General features: G+C 44.6%; 1 protein-coding gene across 4 annotated transcripts in view; it reads right to left on the bottom strand.

Moving 5' to 3' along the window:
- Positions 1–6,888, bottom strand: part of gtf3c1 (general transcription factor IIIC subunit 1) — a 101,680-nt gene extending 94,792 nt beyond the window's left edge. For 2 of the 4 annotated variants that reach the window (XR_014029754.1, XM_081360147.1), the window contains exons 1-10: positions 6,574–6,879; positions 5,877–6,065; positions 5,499–5,675; positions 3,913–4,056; positions 2,244–2,340; positions 2,027–2,150; positions 1,766–1,942; positions 688–803; positions 330–606; positions 36–190 (exon numbers count right to left, since the gene is read on the bottom strand). Coding sequence is in view for 3 of the 4 variants with exons in the window: in XM_081360147.1 (XP_081216273.1) it covers positions 36–190; positions 330–606; positions 688–803; positions 1,766–1,942; positions 2,027–2,150; positions 2,244–2,340; positions 3,913–4,056; positions 5,499–5,675; positions 5,877–6,065; positions 6,574–6,797 (1,680 nt within the window). In the remaining variant the exon portion in view is untranslated. Of the gene's footprint in view, positions 1–35; positions 191–329; positions 607–687; positions 804–1,765; positions 1,943–2,026; positions 2,151–2,243; positions 2,341–3,912; positions 4,057–5,296; positions 5,386–5,498; positions 5,676–5,876; positions 6,066–6,573 lie in introns of those variants that run through there. The other 2 variants (XM_081360146.1, XM_081360148.1) reach the window with 2 other exon arrangements.
- Between the last annotated feature and the right edge of the window lie 10,098 nt (positions 6,889–16,986).

Here is a 16,986-nt window from a genome sequence, read left to right as displayed (position 1 = left end):
CTTTAACATCGTCGTTCTCCTGAACCCACACTGACCTCCGTCAGCACCTCCACGATCACCGGCACCGGTTCCTCTACGTGTTGTGATTGGCTGGTGCTCGAGCTGGGGGTGTGGTCAGCATCCTCTGCGTTCTGACCAACCACAGCCTTCTGAGAGGCTTTAGCCCCGCCCACTCGCGCCGAGGGCTTCTCTGAACACAAACAAGCGTGAAAACCAAACTCATATCAGTATGCGCTAGAGGTCTGCACCCCGACTCGAGCCCGACGGAAAACTCACGGGTTTCGGGTCGGGTTCGGGTTAATGCACGTGTGTCGTGATTGGCCACTCACTTTTGAGGGGCGTGGCCTTTTTGCTGAAGCTGAGTTTGGTCTGTTTGAGCTTCTGCCGCGTGTCCTTCGCTCCCTCGTTCTCCTCAGAGACGCCTGCGGGCGGGTCCGGCTCGGGCTCGGGATCCGGCTCCGGCTCGGGTTGGGTCAGGTGTGTGACGCGCAGGTGTTGGCTACGCTGCCGCTCTTTGGTGAACTGCAGGCTGAGTTTGCTCTGCTCCACGAAGAGTTTGCTGATGTATTTGGTGGTTCTCTGCCGCCCCTCGTCCTCCATGAAGCCCTGAGAGACGCACACGTGAGACGGCGACCCCTGACCCTGTCATGCTTGTGCTGGGGTCAAAGGTCACCTTGGTGTCATTACCTTGATCATGTTGATTCGCTCCAGTAGTCGACAGATCATCCGTCCCTCTAGTTTTCCGACGTTGAGTCTGGCTCTCAGGACGGACTGAGAGATTCCTCTGGTCCCGGTCGACACCACTGCAGCAGCCAATCACAGCACAGAGATCACAGTCATGAGAACCACAGTGTGTTAGGGCCCCAGATTAACTGATTTTAACTAATTGTGGCCCCTGACTGAAAATTTTAGAAGCGCAAGCAGAAAATGTAGGGGCACACCTAAAACCAGCTTGAATTCAATGCAATTCTTCACATTTTACCACACAATAACTGTATTACTAACAAATGCTTTGACAATAAACAGACTTAACGTACAGAAATTACAATGCGCAGTTTTATTTTAAGTTCACAGGGCTCCAGTGTAGATTAAAGTAACTTTAATTATTATCATTAATAATGTCGTAATATTAATTCAAAAGCAAAACAAGTGAAAAATAGATAATAGGGAGTAAAAAAAAAAAGCCAATAAGCGTCCTCTGCTGCCACCTACTGGTCACAATGGTCATTTCATATTTTTGTTATTTTTAAAAAAGTGTGTTTTCCTAAATCTTGAAACTTTTAGTTTTATAAATGGGGACAATCTTTGAAGGATGAAGAAGACGATGAATGGTCATCACATTAAAAATAGCATTTAAATATGATATTATAGGTTTGAAATGCTGGAAAAGATGTGTGGTACTCGTAAGCGTTTGCCTATCTCTGCCACAGTTACAGTGAGTGTTACTACAGTAAATCCATGGTGGATATTGCTGATTTGTGGACTTAAGTAACTTGTTCAGTCATGGCACATGGTTTGATCTGATATCTGCGGTTTATAACAGAATCTGAATGTTTCTCACTGGATCTCTCGGCGATGTTATTAATTCTGTGTCGAACTCAATGGCTTTCTTCGCTGCGTCGTCTATTATTGGTCGGAACAATCGCAGTCTGGAGCCCTGAGTTTTAATAATCGCTCCATATGTTGTTATCGTTATAGCTATCACATATCTGATCATAGTTACAGTTAGCCATTGGCGTGATTAGAGTCATGTGTCGTGTCTGACCGAGGTCGTAGGCTTGAGTGAGCACGTCGCGCTCGATGAAGCGAGGCTCGGCGAGGACGTTCCTCTTGACGGACGCGTCGCCCTCTTCATCGTTGTTCTCGTCGTCCTCTTCCTCCTCCGCCTCCTTCTGCCCGTATGGCTTCAGCAGCTTCAGACAGCGCACGAACACGTCAGTGCCTAACAGCCAATCACAGCACAGAGAGAGCAGTCAGCGGCGCCCGGCTCACGTGATGTCATGCGGTGGCCGGCGTGACCTCTGACCTCGCAGGGTTTTGAAGGGGCCTCCGGTGGGGTCGAGCTCCTTCAGGGGGATCCTCAGCAGGGTCACCATCTTAGCGGCGGTCATGTACTGATACACGCGCTTGAAGGTGCGCTCGCACACACGCTACACAACACAACACAACACAACACAACACAACACACAAGTGTTACGACAGAAGCACACACTCGCATGAGGGCATCAGGTCGTCTTCCTCACCAGCTGCTCTCGGATCTTCATCATCACGCCGGTCTTATCAGGGAGATCAGAGAGGATGTTGGACGTGGACTCCATCAGGATATCATACTTACTCCTCCTGACACACACACGGATTTATACATTACATTAGTCATTAGTGAGTGTGTGTGTGTGTGTGTGTGTGTGTGTGTGTGAGTGTTATGTGGGAGTGTTCTAATCTGTGTTTCATTGCAGTTTCCCTGGTAGCTCACCTGCAATCAACGGGTTAACCGGTGTCACCTGAAGGGAGCCACTTTAACTCTTAGGCTACGTCTACATTAAACGTCCCGTTTTTCCTGTGTTTTTGAAGCTTTGATAGTGTTTACAGTGTGCAATATAACATGTGTTCATGTTTCGCGTGTAAAAAAACACAGTACTTTTCACACAATTTACTTCTCTGTACACCGCTGTTTTCACTGTCCTAAGAACGGGTTGGTAACTTCCTTGTTCTAACCGGCCGTTCACTGTAGGCTTTGAAAGGGGACCTCTGTTAAATAAAATATCTCGCTTGGCATTGAACTTTGAGCTTTATAATTTTACAAGTATTATTTATGCTGAAGTAACCAAAGTTTGAAAAATGGGATCACGAAGAACAGGACCATTAAAGGAGAACTCCGGTCAGTTTTAACATTGAGCTCATTTTATTGTACATTTGGAGTGCTGTCAATACAGAGAACAACGACAAAAATCAGTGTTGCCTACACCGAGTTATTCTATTTTTTAAATTTGCACCCTGTTGACTTCAATGGGGCAAGTACTAAACCTGCTTTTAGCCTCTTAACATCCTTGATGTGTCATTACAAGTGCACAGAAAATGTGAGTGATTCCTTCAGAGTGAACGCGGGTGAATCTGACTGCAGTAGATGTGAAAGATATGTATAAAAGTTATGTTTATTCAGCCAGCGCTCATACCTGTGTTTATTTACTGTTTTCGGTTGAAGTCCTTACAGTAATCGATTGTCGAGTTCACACGCGTAGGTTTAGTTGCCTATGATCACGCGCGTGAACTCGACAATCAATTGTTATCCAATTTTTTGGGCCTTCAAAACATCTTAAAATGCACATATGTAGATCAGAGAAATCAATTTTCTCGGGGGTGCCCCCGAACCCCCCTAACTAGCATATCTCACATTCGGGACCTCAGTGATGAAAAAACCCTGCCATCTGCATGTTAATGAAACAAGTTAATAGTGAGCATTAGAGTATTAGTATTAGTGAGTATTAGACCCTAAACTAAAGAGTTACTTTTTTTTTTTTCATCATACCCTCATCGGGGTTGAGCCACCGACACAGACTGATTCATGTTCACACTGGTCACACACCTTTCAGTTCAGTAGAACCAGATGCATATTTGTTGATATTTGTGTTTTGAAAAAGTTTTTGATTCATTGTTTTGACTCCTAACCAATATTCTACATTAAAAATTGTAGTCTTTTAATATGGGCTAGTAAAATTCATTTCGGGCAACCACAATCTGAAGAGTGCCTGCCCGAAGGGCTACCAGTGATTTTGAAGTTTTGCGAGCCCTGGTGTGTGTGTGTGTGTGTGTGTGTGTGAGTGTACCGGTCCACGTGGAAGCGCCTGAGCAGCAGCAGCAGGGAGTGTGTGTGTGTGTGTGTGTGTGTGTGTGTGTGTGTGTGTGTGAGTGTACCGGTCCACGTGGAAGCGCCTGAGCAGCAGCAGAAGGGAGTGTTGTTGAGCTCCTGACGGCAGGCGAGCGACGTGTGACTGAAGTGTGATCAGCCCGTTCCTGTCCAGAGTCCTCCTCAGATAGTGCATCTTCCCTGCGTCCATCCTGACCAATCACAGCACACCATCATTACATCATCATCACATCATCATTACATCAGTACATCACATCACGGAGGTGCCGGCGCGTGAACTGGAGCTCATCTCATAAATGAACCGAAACTCAGCATATACGGTGGCCTACTTGCCTCACAGACCTGAGACATATATAGAAAGCTTGAAATGTCTACTTTTAAACAGAACAATTCAAAACGAAAGAAAAAAGACTGCTCTGCTCTCTGCTTATGTAATCTGTATGAAATGTGTATTTCTCTCTGGCGCGTTCACTACTGCGAAGATCGGGAGTCAGCATCGTCAACTTCATCTTTGCAGCCGACACTGACACAGAAAACACTTGTTTATTAATAAACAATTAAAATGTCTCCTTGCTATATTTGACATATTCATAATCATTACTTTTGCTGGTTCTTTGTGACAGCTTTTAGGAGCTTCATTGGCAGCGCCACCCTTACATGTTACATGAACGCGTCACCACCGCATCAGCACCGAAAACATGGAGATTTTTTTCTTTTTGGGGGCATTTTGTTTGTGTTCAGTCTTTCTCAGTTGTCTTCAGGTTAATGTTTCAGTTAACAGTTTGTCAGTTGTTGTCAGTAATGTTTTCAGGGGTATAAGCTACAGGAGCAGCATCTGTACTATCGCGGCTGTAGACGGTAATGTTTTCTCTTGGTTCATGTCAGTCAGTATGAACTAATTTTGATATGTAATCCGGGAAATACGGTACTTTACCATCTACGGCGTAGAACCCAGAATATTTCCAGACACTACTCTTTAGATGAGTTGGGGTAGAGTTGTCCGATCAGGCTGGCCGTTCTGTGCGTTATCTTCCATTTCCAAAACAGGCTGGCTACTATTGGCTATTATTCGCTTGATCTGGTCACGGGCCGACGCTACTGTACGTTTAGAGCGCCCGCTACTGGATGAGATGGCAAACAATAAAACAAAAAACAAACGGTCTAATCACAGACTGTAAAAAATGCGTTACACATGGCACTTTAACAACCGGATAGTTTATTTATTGCTTGATGATGGATATTTCACGTCATATTCGATATTCGAATAAAAAGTGACAGCCCTAATGAGTGTGTGTGTGTGTGTGTGTGTATGTGTGTGAGAGTGTGTGTGTGTGTGTGTGTGAGCACCTTAAGATGTGTGTGTGCAGGTCTCTCTGCAGCTCCCCCTGCCAGCGCGTGTGTGTGTGTGTGTGTGTGTGTGTGTGTGAGCACCTGAAGATGCGTGTGTGCAGGTCTCTCTGCAGCTCCCCCTGCCAGCGCACGTGTGTGTGTGTGTGTGTGTGTGTGTGTGTGTGTGTGTGTGTGTGAGCACCTGAAGATGCGTGTGTGCAGGTCTCTCTGCAGCTCCCCCTGCCAGCGCACGTGTGTGTGTGTGTGTGTGTGTGTGTGTGTGTGTGTGTGTGTGTGTGAGCACCTGAAGATGCGTGTGTGCAGGTCTCTCTGCAGCTCCCCCTGCCAGCGCGCTCTTCCCAGTCTCTCCAGGATACAGTAGCACAGATCCGGCAGCTTGAGCTCCGGGTTTCCCTCGGGCCCGATCAGCGCACGGTAGCGGAGCTCAGCAGACGCCACCATCACCAGCCGCTCGCCCCACCTGAGGAAGCAGAGAGACGGGTCAGGAGTGTGTGTGTGTGTGTGTGTGTGTGTGTGTGTGTGTCGCTCGCCACACCTGAGGAAGCAGAGAGACGGGTCAGGAGCGTGTGTGTGTGTGTGTGTGTGTGTGTCGCTCGCCACACCTGAGGAAGCAGAGAGACGGGTCAGGAGCGTGTGTGTGTGTGTGTGTGTGTGTCCTCACCGCGTCTGCACCTCCTCCAGCGTCAGCGGCGTGCGGATCTGCTCACACACGTCGAGCCGCTCGCTGAAGAACACACAGGAGCCCTGTAGGCCGCTCGGGTCGTCCGTCAGCACACACACCGGGTACGGGTCCTGCGCATCGGCCTGGCGCATCTCGTGGATGCCTGTGTTCCGGTCCACCTCCACAAACCTGCCACACACACACACACACACATGCTTACACACACTGCTATCGTGGTGGGGTTACTGCACTGATTATGATTATGATTATTCAACTAAACTATTACACCTGCAGAAAGCACATCTCTGTGCTCTAACAGGTCTAAAGTGATAACACATCGAGTCAGGGATAAATACAGCTCTGACTTACAAATCAACACTGGACTCACTATTATAAGAAGTTCAAAGATAAGGGTTACTGCAGTAAGAGTGTGGTAAAGGTGGTAAAGGCTGGTACCGGTCGTGTGAGACAGTGTTACTGCAGTAAGAGTGTGGTAAAGGTGGTAAAGGCTGGTACCGGTCGTGTGAGACAGTGTTACTGCAGTAAGAGTGTGGTAAAGGTGGTAAAGGCTGGTACCGGTCGTGTGAGACAGTGTTACTGCAGTAAGAGTGTGGTAAAGGTGGTAAAGGCTGGTACCGGTCGTGTGAGACAGTGTTACTGCAGTAAGAGTGTGGTAAAGACTGGTAAAGGCTGGTACCGGTCGTGTATGGTGACGGTTCTCCGGCTCTCCGGCAAAAGGTAGAAGCGGACCTCCTCGCTCCGGATCAAGCAGCTCCAGATGAACTGCTGAGTGAGCGGATCCAGACTCAAGCCGAACTCGGGCTGACGGGTGCGAAGCCTCAACCAGAGCGTCTGAATGCTGATCCCGTCCAAACCCTCCAGAGCCACCTCATCCAGAACCGCGTCCAGCGGGTCCATCATCGCTGTCTGTCTGTCTGTCTGTCTGTCTGTCAGTGGGAAACAAACACCACACAGCCGAACTCTGCAGAACACTTCTTCTTCTTCTGCTTCTGCGGCTGATTCCGGTGCCTGTCATGAACACTGACACCTGCCGGACGTCTCCAGTACTACAACAACACAACAGCGCGCTTCACGGGGGAAATACAATAAAGATTAAAAAAAGTAAAAAATCTTAAATTAAATATATATTACCGTACATTAAATAAAAATAATAATAATTACAACAAGACATACAACAGAAAAGTCAAGTAAAACAAAAGCTAACCTAACAAAAGTATGTTCAGTAACACAGGTGTACAGGTTATAACCTTAGTTAACATAAAAGTAAGAATGAACAATACTTCTTCAGCGTTTATTACTCTTAGTAATATATTAATTTCAACATTTACTAATACTTTATTAAAATCTTGTTAACATTAGTTAATGCACTGTGAACTAACATGAACAAACAATGAACAGCTGTATTTTTATTAACTAACATTAACAAAGATTAATAAATAATGTAACAAATGTATTGTCCATTGTTAGTTCATGTTAGTTAATACATATAGTGTTACCATATGTTCTCCATTAGGATTTAAAAATAGCATATTTCTGAGCGTGTTTAATATCAGCTGCAATCTGTTTCAATAGTTTAAGAGCAATAAGAGACACTATGACACAAAAAACAAGGATATCCACTCTAGTAAAAATACCAAAACAAAAAGATTTTGACTAAAATACCATGTGGGTTCTTCCTCAATTTTTTTTTAACAGAATAATACTATAGTAGCCTGAAGAAACTATGATTAAAAACCATTCAGACAGAGTCTCCAGTGAATTACAGTTTATTGACTGATCCTCATATTTAACTAGCATGAGTAGTGTTGTACAGAGGAATGCATGTGTTCAGATGATATGAAGGCCTGAGTCAGTGCTCCTCTCCACCCTGGCCATGATCTTCCTCTCAAACATGGGCAGAACGGCTTCATCCTGCAGGATCTCCTCGTAAACCGCACCGCACTCGAACTCCACGCTCGCTCTCTTGAAGAAAAACCTGTGTGGATGAGAGACAGGTGAAGGAGGAAACACAGGCTGATACTGGAACGGATCGCAGACGATCGTGATCGTACGGGTCAGCTTACCCCACGGTTCGGCACGCACTGCTAAATTTAACCATCATAGAGTGAAAGTTTCCCATTTGGACATGTTTTGTCTTGCCAATTTACACTTTTAAACAATTTTAAATGCAGAAGACGAGGCGGAAATCAGATTTTCTTGGTCCATGCATTCGGTCTTAAAGTGACAGCAGCCTAATATTCCTACTGTTATCTGTGTCAATAATGTTAATAAAACAACAAAATACAGCTGTAACAAAGACGAAACTATATTTCATTTCTACAGTGAACAAATTTCTGTACCTAAATACTACTGTTAGACTTTGTAAATGTGTTATCACTATTTTTTTATTCTAATATATTTTTTTGAACCGTAAATGATCCGAACCGTGAGTTTTGTGATGGTTGCACCACTAGCTGATATGGCGATGTGAATGAGCGTGTCTCACCTGAACGGGCCTGTGCGCGTCAGCAGGGACTTAAAGCGGCCCAGGGTCACGGCAGCGTCACACCGCACACACGTCCTGTACGGGATCTCGTCTCCACTGTAATAGTACACCACTGTAACACACCTGTAAGACACCAGCAGGTTAGTGAGGTGAACGTGAATCAGGAGTAATGACAGACTCCGCAGTGAACACTGAAACACTGACCGCTCAACGTCACTGTCTGCCGCCGTCAATGAGGAGCCACTGGAATCTGTTTCTCCTTCCTGTCAGAACAGGAAGTGATGCGATTACTCACACAGGCTGTGTTCGACACTGTGCCTGCGTTTGTTACAATGCACATCACATAGATACTGTATCTGACAATGCAATGTGCTCAAACGGCCCTTCCATGTCCAGTGTGACGATGACAGGACTTTCCTGACTGAATAAAACATGTTCTGTAAACCAGTATACAGTATGCAGTGAACACACTGTGTGGCGGTAACTCACTCCATGTCTCGGCACTCGAGTGTTTCGAGTGTGTGTCTGCAGCTCCTGCAAACGTCTCATCAGTTCAGCTGCGAAGGTGTGTGGCGTCATCTTCACCTGTTACACAGGAAAACGAGCACATATCACACAAGTCTGTTAATATAATGAACACAATCCCATTCCTAAAATACAAACATGTTGTTTATTTCTGAATCGTTTATATTGACAGATTGACTTGACTCACTGGTGTGTGTGGCAGGTGTGTGTGTCTCTGGGCTCTGTCTCGTGTTCTGTGGTGTCGATGACAAACGTGATGCTCCTGTCTGCAGAGGGAACACATGTCAGTGAACATGACGACTGCATCTCACTGCATCTCACTGCATCTCACCTGTACTCACTGCATCTCACTGCATCTCACCTGTACTCACTGCATCTCACTGCATCTCACTGCATCTCACTGCATCTCACTGCATCTCACTGCATCTCACTGCATCTCACTGCATCTCACCTGTACTCACTGCATCTCACTGCATCTCACTGCATCTCACCTGTACTCACTGCATCTCACTGCATCTCACTGCATCTCACCTGTACTCACTGCATCTCACTGCATCTCACTGCATCTCACTGCATCTCACTGCATCTCACCTGTACTCACTGCATCTCACTGCATCTCACTGCATCTCACTGCATCTCACCTGCACTCACTGCATCTCACTGCATCTCACTGCATCTCACTGCATCTCACCTGTACTCACTGCATCTCACTGCATCTCACTGCATCTCACTGCATCTCACTGCATCTCACTGCATCTCACTGCATCTCACCTGTACTCACTGCATCTCACCTGCACTCACTGCATCTCACTGCATCTCACCTGTACTCACTGCATCTCACTGCATCTCACCTGTACTCACTGCATCTCACTGCATCTCACTGCATCTCACTGCATCTCACCTGTACTCACTGCATCTCACTGCATCTCACCTGTACTCACTGCATCTCACCTGTACTCACTGCATCTCACCTGTACTCACTGCATCTCACCTGTACTCACTGCATCTCACCTGTATCTCACCTGTATCTCACTGCATCTCACCTGTACTCACTGCATCTCACCTGTACTCACTGCATCTCACTGCATCTCACCTGTACTCACTGCATCTCACCTGTACTCACTGCATCTCACCTGTATCTCACCTGTATCTCACCTGTATCTCACCTGTATCTCACTGCATCTCACTGCGTCTCACCTGTATCTCACCTGTATCTCACCTGTATCTCACTGCATCTCACCTGTACTCACTGCATCTCACCTGTATCTCACCTGTACTCACTACATCTCACCTGTATCTCACTGCATCTCACTGCATCTCACCTGTACTCACTGCATCTCACTGCATCTCACTGCATCTCACCTGTATCTCACTGCATCTCACTACATCTCACCTGTACTCACTGCATCTCACCTGTATCTCACCTGTATCTCACTACATCTCACCTGTACTCACTGCATCTCACCTGTATCTCACCTGTATCTCACCTGTACTCACTGCATCTCACCTGTATCTCACCTGTATCTCACTACATCTCACCTGTACTCACTGCATCTCACCTGTATCTCACTACATCTCACCTGTATCTCACCTGTATCTCACTGCATCTCACCTGTACTCACTGCATCTCACCTGTATCTCACTACATCTCACCTGTATCTCACTGCATCTCACCTGTACTCACTGCATCTCACTGCATCTCACCTGTACTCACTGCATCTCACCTGTATCTCACCTGTATCTCACCTGTATCTCACCTGTACTCACTGCATCTCACCTGTATCTCACCTGTATCTCACTACATCTCACCTGTACTCACTGCATCTCACCTGTATCTCACCTTTACTCACTGCATCTCACCTGTATCTCACCTGTATCTCACCTGTACTCACTGCATCTCACCTGTATCTCACCTGTACTCACTGCATCTCACCTGTATCTCACCTGTATCTCACCTGTATCTCACTGCATCTCACTGCATCTCACTGCATCTCACCTGTACTCACTGCATCTCACTGCATCTCACCTGTACTCACTGCATCTCACTGCATCTCACCTGTACTCACTGCATCTCACCTGTATCTCACCTGTATCTCACCTGTATCTCACTGCATCTCACTGCATCTCATCTGTACTCACTGCATCTCACCTGTATCTCACCTGTATCTCACCTGTATCTCACTACATCTCACCTGTACTCACTGCATCTCACCTGTATCTCACCTGTACTCACTGCATCTCACCTGTATCTCACCTGTATCTCACTACATCTCACCTGTACTCACTGCATCTCACCTGTATCTCATCTGTACTCACTGCATCTCACCTGTATCTCACCTGTATCTCACCTGTATCTCACTGCATCTCACCTGTATCTCACCTGTATCTCACCTGTATCTCACTGCATCTCACTGCATCTCACCTGTATCTCACCTGTATCTCACCTGTATCTCACTACATCTCACCTGTACTCACTGCATCTCACCTGTATCTCATCTGTACTCACTGCATCTCACCTGTATCTCACCTGTATCTCACCTGTATCTCACTGCATCTCACTACATCTCACCTGTATCTCACCTGTATCTCACTGCATCTCACCTGTACTCACTGCATCTCACCTGTATCTCACTACATCTCACCTGTACTCACTACATCTCACCTGTACTCACTACATCTCACCTGTATCTCACTACATCTCACCTGTTCTCACTGCATCTCACCTGCATCTCACCTGTACTCACTACATCTCACCTGTATCTCACTACATCTCACCTGTACTCACTACATCTCACCTGTATCTCACTACATCTCACCTGTTCTCACTGCATCTCACCTGCATCTCACCTGCACTCACATCATCTTATTGCACTTACTGCACCTCACTGCATCTCACCTGCACTCACGTCATCTCACCTGCACTCACTGCATCTCACCTGCACTCACTGCATCTCACGTCATCTCACCTGTATCTCACCTGTATCTCACTACATCTCACCTGTACTCACTGCATCTCACCTGTATCTCACCTTTACTCACTGCATCTCACCTGTATCTCACCTGTACTCACTGCATCTCACTGCATCTCACCTGTATCTCACCTGTACTCACTGCATCTCACCTGTATCTCACCTGTATCTCACCTGTATCTCACTGCATCTCACTGCATCTCACTGCATCTCACCTGTACTCACTGCATCTCACCTGTATCTCACCTGTATCTCACCTGTACTCACTACATCTCACCTGTATCTCACTGCATCTCACTGCAACTCACCTGTACTCACTGCATCTCACTGCATCTCACTGCATCTCACCTGTATCTCACTGCATCTCACTACATCTCACCTGTACTCACTGCATCTCACCTGTATCTCACCTGTATCTCACCTGTATCTCACTACATCTCACCTGTACTTACTGCATCTCACCTGTATCTCACCTGTACTCACTGCATCTCACCTGTATCTCACCTGTATCTCACCTGTATCTCACTACATCTCACCTGTATCTCACCTGTATCTCACTGCATCTCACCTGTACTCACTGCATCTCACCTGTATCTCACTACATCTCACCTGTATCTCACTACATCTCACCTGTACTCACTACATCTCACCTGTATCTCACTACATCTCACCTGTTCTCACCTGTATCTCACCTGTATCTCACTACATCTCACCTGTACTCACTGCATCTCACCTGTATCTCACTACATCTCACTTGTATCTCACTGCATCTCACCTGTACTCACTGCATCTCACCTGTATCTCACTACATCTCACCTGTATCTCACTACATCTCACCTGTACTCACTACATCTCACCTGTATCTCACTACATCTCACCTGTTCTCACTGCACCTCACCTGCATCTCACTGCATCTCACCTGCACTCACGTCATCTCACCTGCACTCACTGCATCTCACTGCATCTCACGTCATCTCACCTGCACTCACGTCATCTCACCTGCACTCACGTCATCTCACCTGCACTCACTGCATCTCACTGCATCTCACCTGCACTCACTGCATCTCACGTCATCTCACCTGCACTGCCAGTCGTCTAGATGCTTCTGATTGGCTGGATTGTGGGGAGGGAGTGTCTCTTTCTCAGGCTCCACCCCCTCCGAGGGCATGGTCTGCCATCCTTGCAGTGTTGTCTTGAGGTTTCCTGATGTTTGGACAGTCTGAGTGTGTTTCAGATACACGTCTGACCTGAGAAACAGCGGGAACAGGCTGTCCTGCAGCACGGCCTGCACCTGCGCATGCGCCTGCGCAAACAGGCTTGAGTCGAGCTGCAGCCGCTGGATGGCGTCTCGCACGGCGCCTCTGGTCTCGGCCGGGATCTTGCGGGACACGACGCCACCGCTGCGCTCGCACAGGTAGCAGCGGTACATGGCTCTGGCCAGTTTGAGGCGCCGGCCCGTCGCGCACTCGGGAACCTTCTGGAACCCGCAGCAGGCGAACCAGAACTCGAGCAGCGCCGCGCAGCCCAGCGTCCGCAGGAAGAGCAGGAACAGCGCGGTGCCGTCGCGGTCGTCCAGCAGCGTGAGGAGCGTCTCGGCCCAGGGCTCGTACGGGCCGTCCGGTGGAGCGCTGCCATCCGGCTCGAACCCCAGACCCAGATCCGAGCAGCGCGGTGTGAGCACCGGAGACTCCGACCAATCAGACACAGTCTTGCTGGAGAAGCACCCGCCCTCACGGCCCTCCTCTCCCGGCACTGGAGGTCGAGGCGCGTCACTGCGGTAACTCATGATGGCATCAGAGACTCCTGAGGAGAGGGAGAAATTCATAATATATATATTAATCATAATATAATCAGAAGATCAAATATAATAAAAAAAATATACATATTATGTATTATCATTATTATGATCATCACGTCAGTCAAAAATTATTATTTTTTTATTTCAATGAAATTAATGTACTATATTTTAGCTAATGTTTTTTATTTAATATTTTGTATTTTTAGAGGATTTTATGGTGCTAAATTATATTTGCGCTGTATTTATAATCCATTTATTCACTTTTTGAGCATAGACCTGAAAATTTAATTTCCAACTTAAACTGTGGTAAATCTTGAACGCTTTAGAGCGACAGACTGAATTTTGATCTCATTTTAAAGACGACACTTGGCAAATTATTGCTGAAGTGAAAAAAGTTTTAAAAAATCAATTTTACAGAATTTTTAACAATTTTAAATTTTCTGTCACCGGAGACTCATGAGGAGCGAGAGAAGATCATAGCAAATATAATAAAAAATATAAAAATGTATTACATATCATAGATTAAATTATCATTGCTAAAACACCCAGTATCCACAGGAACATACAAAAATCAGATTTCAGAACGAATACATTTAGTCATTGTTTGTTAGGCTACTCCCCGTCATTTATTTTTTAATTTGATCGTCTTTTATTACTGTCCAGTGTTTTATTTTGTTTTATTTTGTTTTATATTATTTGTCTTTATTACTGTTTAACCCCTTTTGCACTTGTGTTATTGTTCTTTATTTTTGTTTGTTATTATTCATATATTTATTTATTAGATTAAGTGGCCACTGTTTAATTTTATTTTGTTAATAATATTGGTTAATTCGGATTTCTGATATTGTTCTTCATAATATTTATTTGCACTGTCAGTATAAATCTAAATGTAATACACAAAATACACAATACTGTTTTTTTCATTGACAGAGATAAAAATGTGTCATTATTCCTGTCAGAAATCCATTTTTTTTAAAACATTTTTTATCATAAAAATTGTTTAGTTGAAGATGATATGAGAAATATCAGAAATATTCACGACTATTACAAAGCATTACAGATTTAATATTCTAAATGCAACATTTGATCGCTTTCCGTCATGTTGTCGGTCTGAATGAACGTCTCAGACGAGTCGCGCGCGCGGTTAATTAAAGTTTATTCGACGGAAGACAGAGAATCAAATAACGCTTCCCCCCATTGAATAATGAAAATATCCGATTCAAAGATTGACAGTAAATGTTTACGAAGTTTAAAGTGATAAAGTGATGATGTTTTTACCTGACAGGAGTTCGAGTCGCGCGCAGATGCTGTGAGTCTGGAGCTGTCAGCACGAGCACGAGCACTTCAATCAACTTCATCATCACTGCCTCTCACTCACACTTTCATATTTCTCACTCTTTAAATATTATTATGCTGCTTCCTTCGTTTATTTCCTTTTATTACATTTGTTTGAGTAAGTTTTAATTGCGTTTATGTTGTACTAGGTGCTACTGTTAGTTTTATCCGTTTATTGCCTATTCTTAGAACTAGTCTATTTGCTATACTGCTATTACTTTAGCCTATTTAGCGTATTTAATTCTATTGTCACAATTATTAGAGAATATCATTAAGAAATACCTGTTCCTAGCTGACAAATAAAAACGTTATGAAATCTAACGTTAGGTTAGTTAACATTCTAACGAATGTTCTCTGGACGTTAAAAATGTCAATTTGTTTAAAAACGTTTTAATTATTTTTTCTTGGTCAAGGAAAGATTCCATTCCATCATTCTTCAAACATTATGAACGCTACTTTTGAATGTTCTCTGAACGTTCTGAAATAATAATAAAAAAATGTTAGATGAATTTAATAATAAAAGAAGATAAATATTTTGAGCAATGTCTAAAACGTTTTTATTTATTTTTTTGTGAACATTATTGAAGACCAGATAACCTTGAACTTTTATTTAATGTCACTGAAAGAATGTGTTCATAACTTTGAGAGAACGTTCCCTGTTATCAAGGTACATAACTTTTCAAAAATAGTATTTACAATTCACAGATAATAAGAATATATGTTCTGCAGTGGTTAACTCTTGCTGTAGTTCATTCCCAGAATGCACCAAGATCTGGTTTGAGTCTCTGGTTAAACTTCAGGATCACAGATGGATCTTCTGGAAATCTGTCCATCTGAAGGAGGAGGATGTTAAAGGTCACGCCACACGCCATCTGACACACTGTAGGAGCCCGACCTCAGCTGACACACACACACACACACACACACACACACACACACACACACACACACACACACACACACACACACACACACACACACACACACACACACACAGGTTAAAATAAAGAAACAATGAAGACAACTTAATTCAGCTAAACAAAATGACTTCCATCTGTATACATGTAAATGCTCCTGCAGGTGTTATTTAACTCTGATGAAACATAGTTGATATTAGTGTGTGTGTGTGTGTGTGTGAGTGTGTGTGAGACTGGTCTGCGGCGTCTCACCTGCTGTGACCTCTGTCTCCCGCGAGCTGCAAAGGTCAGGCAGTGAATGCTAATCCTCGTCTCCAGGGAGCGACACGGCTAATCACTATTGTTTCACATCGTCGTGACCTTTAACACGACACCTCAAGACTTCCACTCACACCACACGGATAACACACACATTACTGGCATTCTGAGCCAACCCACTTCAGTTCTGCGGCTCGACACAGAACCATTCCGTCCCGATTCACTCCGAAGATAGCATGAGTTATGATGAAATATGGAACAATGCAGGAGCATTTCTGAAGATCTCTTATTAATAATGAGGAGGAAAATACAGAAGCTTGCTTTTTTTTTTTTTTTTTTTCTCAGAATCCCAATTCTATATTTCACAATTAAGGCTTTTCCCCCCAGAATTCCGATTCTATATCTAACGATTCACTTTTTTTCCTCAGAATCCCAAATCTATATTTCACAATTCAGGCTTTTTTCCTCAGAATCCCAGAAAATGTTTTGAATCTGTATGAATCTCACAATTCTATTCCTTCAGAATTCCCGATTTTATATCTCACGATTCAGACTTTCCCTCAAAATTCCAATTCTATACCTCACAATTCACTTTTTTTCTCAGAATCCTGATTCAATATCTTACGACTAAGACTTTTCCTCAGAATTCCGATTCTATATTTCACAATTAAGGCTTTTCCCCCCAGAATCCCAATTCTATATTTCACAATTGAGGCTTTTTTCCTCAGAATCCCAATTCTATATTTCACAATTAAGGCTTTTCCCCCCAGAATTCCGATTCTATATCTAACGATTCACTTTT

This window comes from Scardinius erythrophthalmus (assembly GCF_964197995.2).
Source record: "Scardinius erythrophthalmus genome assembly, chromosome: 3".
Taxonomy (NCBI): Eukaryota; Metazoa; Chordata; class Actinopteri; order Cypriniformes; family Leuciscidae; genus Scardinius; species Scardinius erythrophthalmus.
This window is presented reverse-complemented; position numbering and strand designations above follow the sequence as displayed.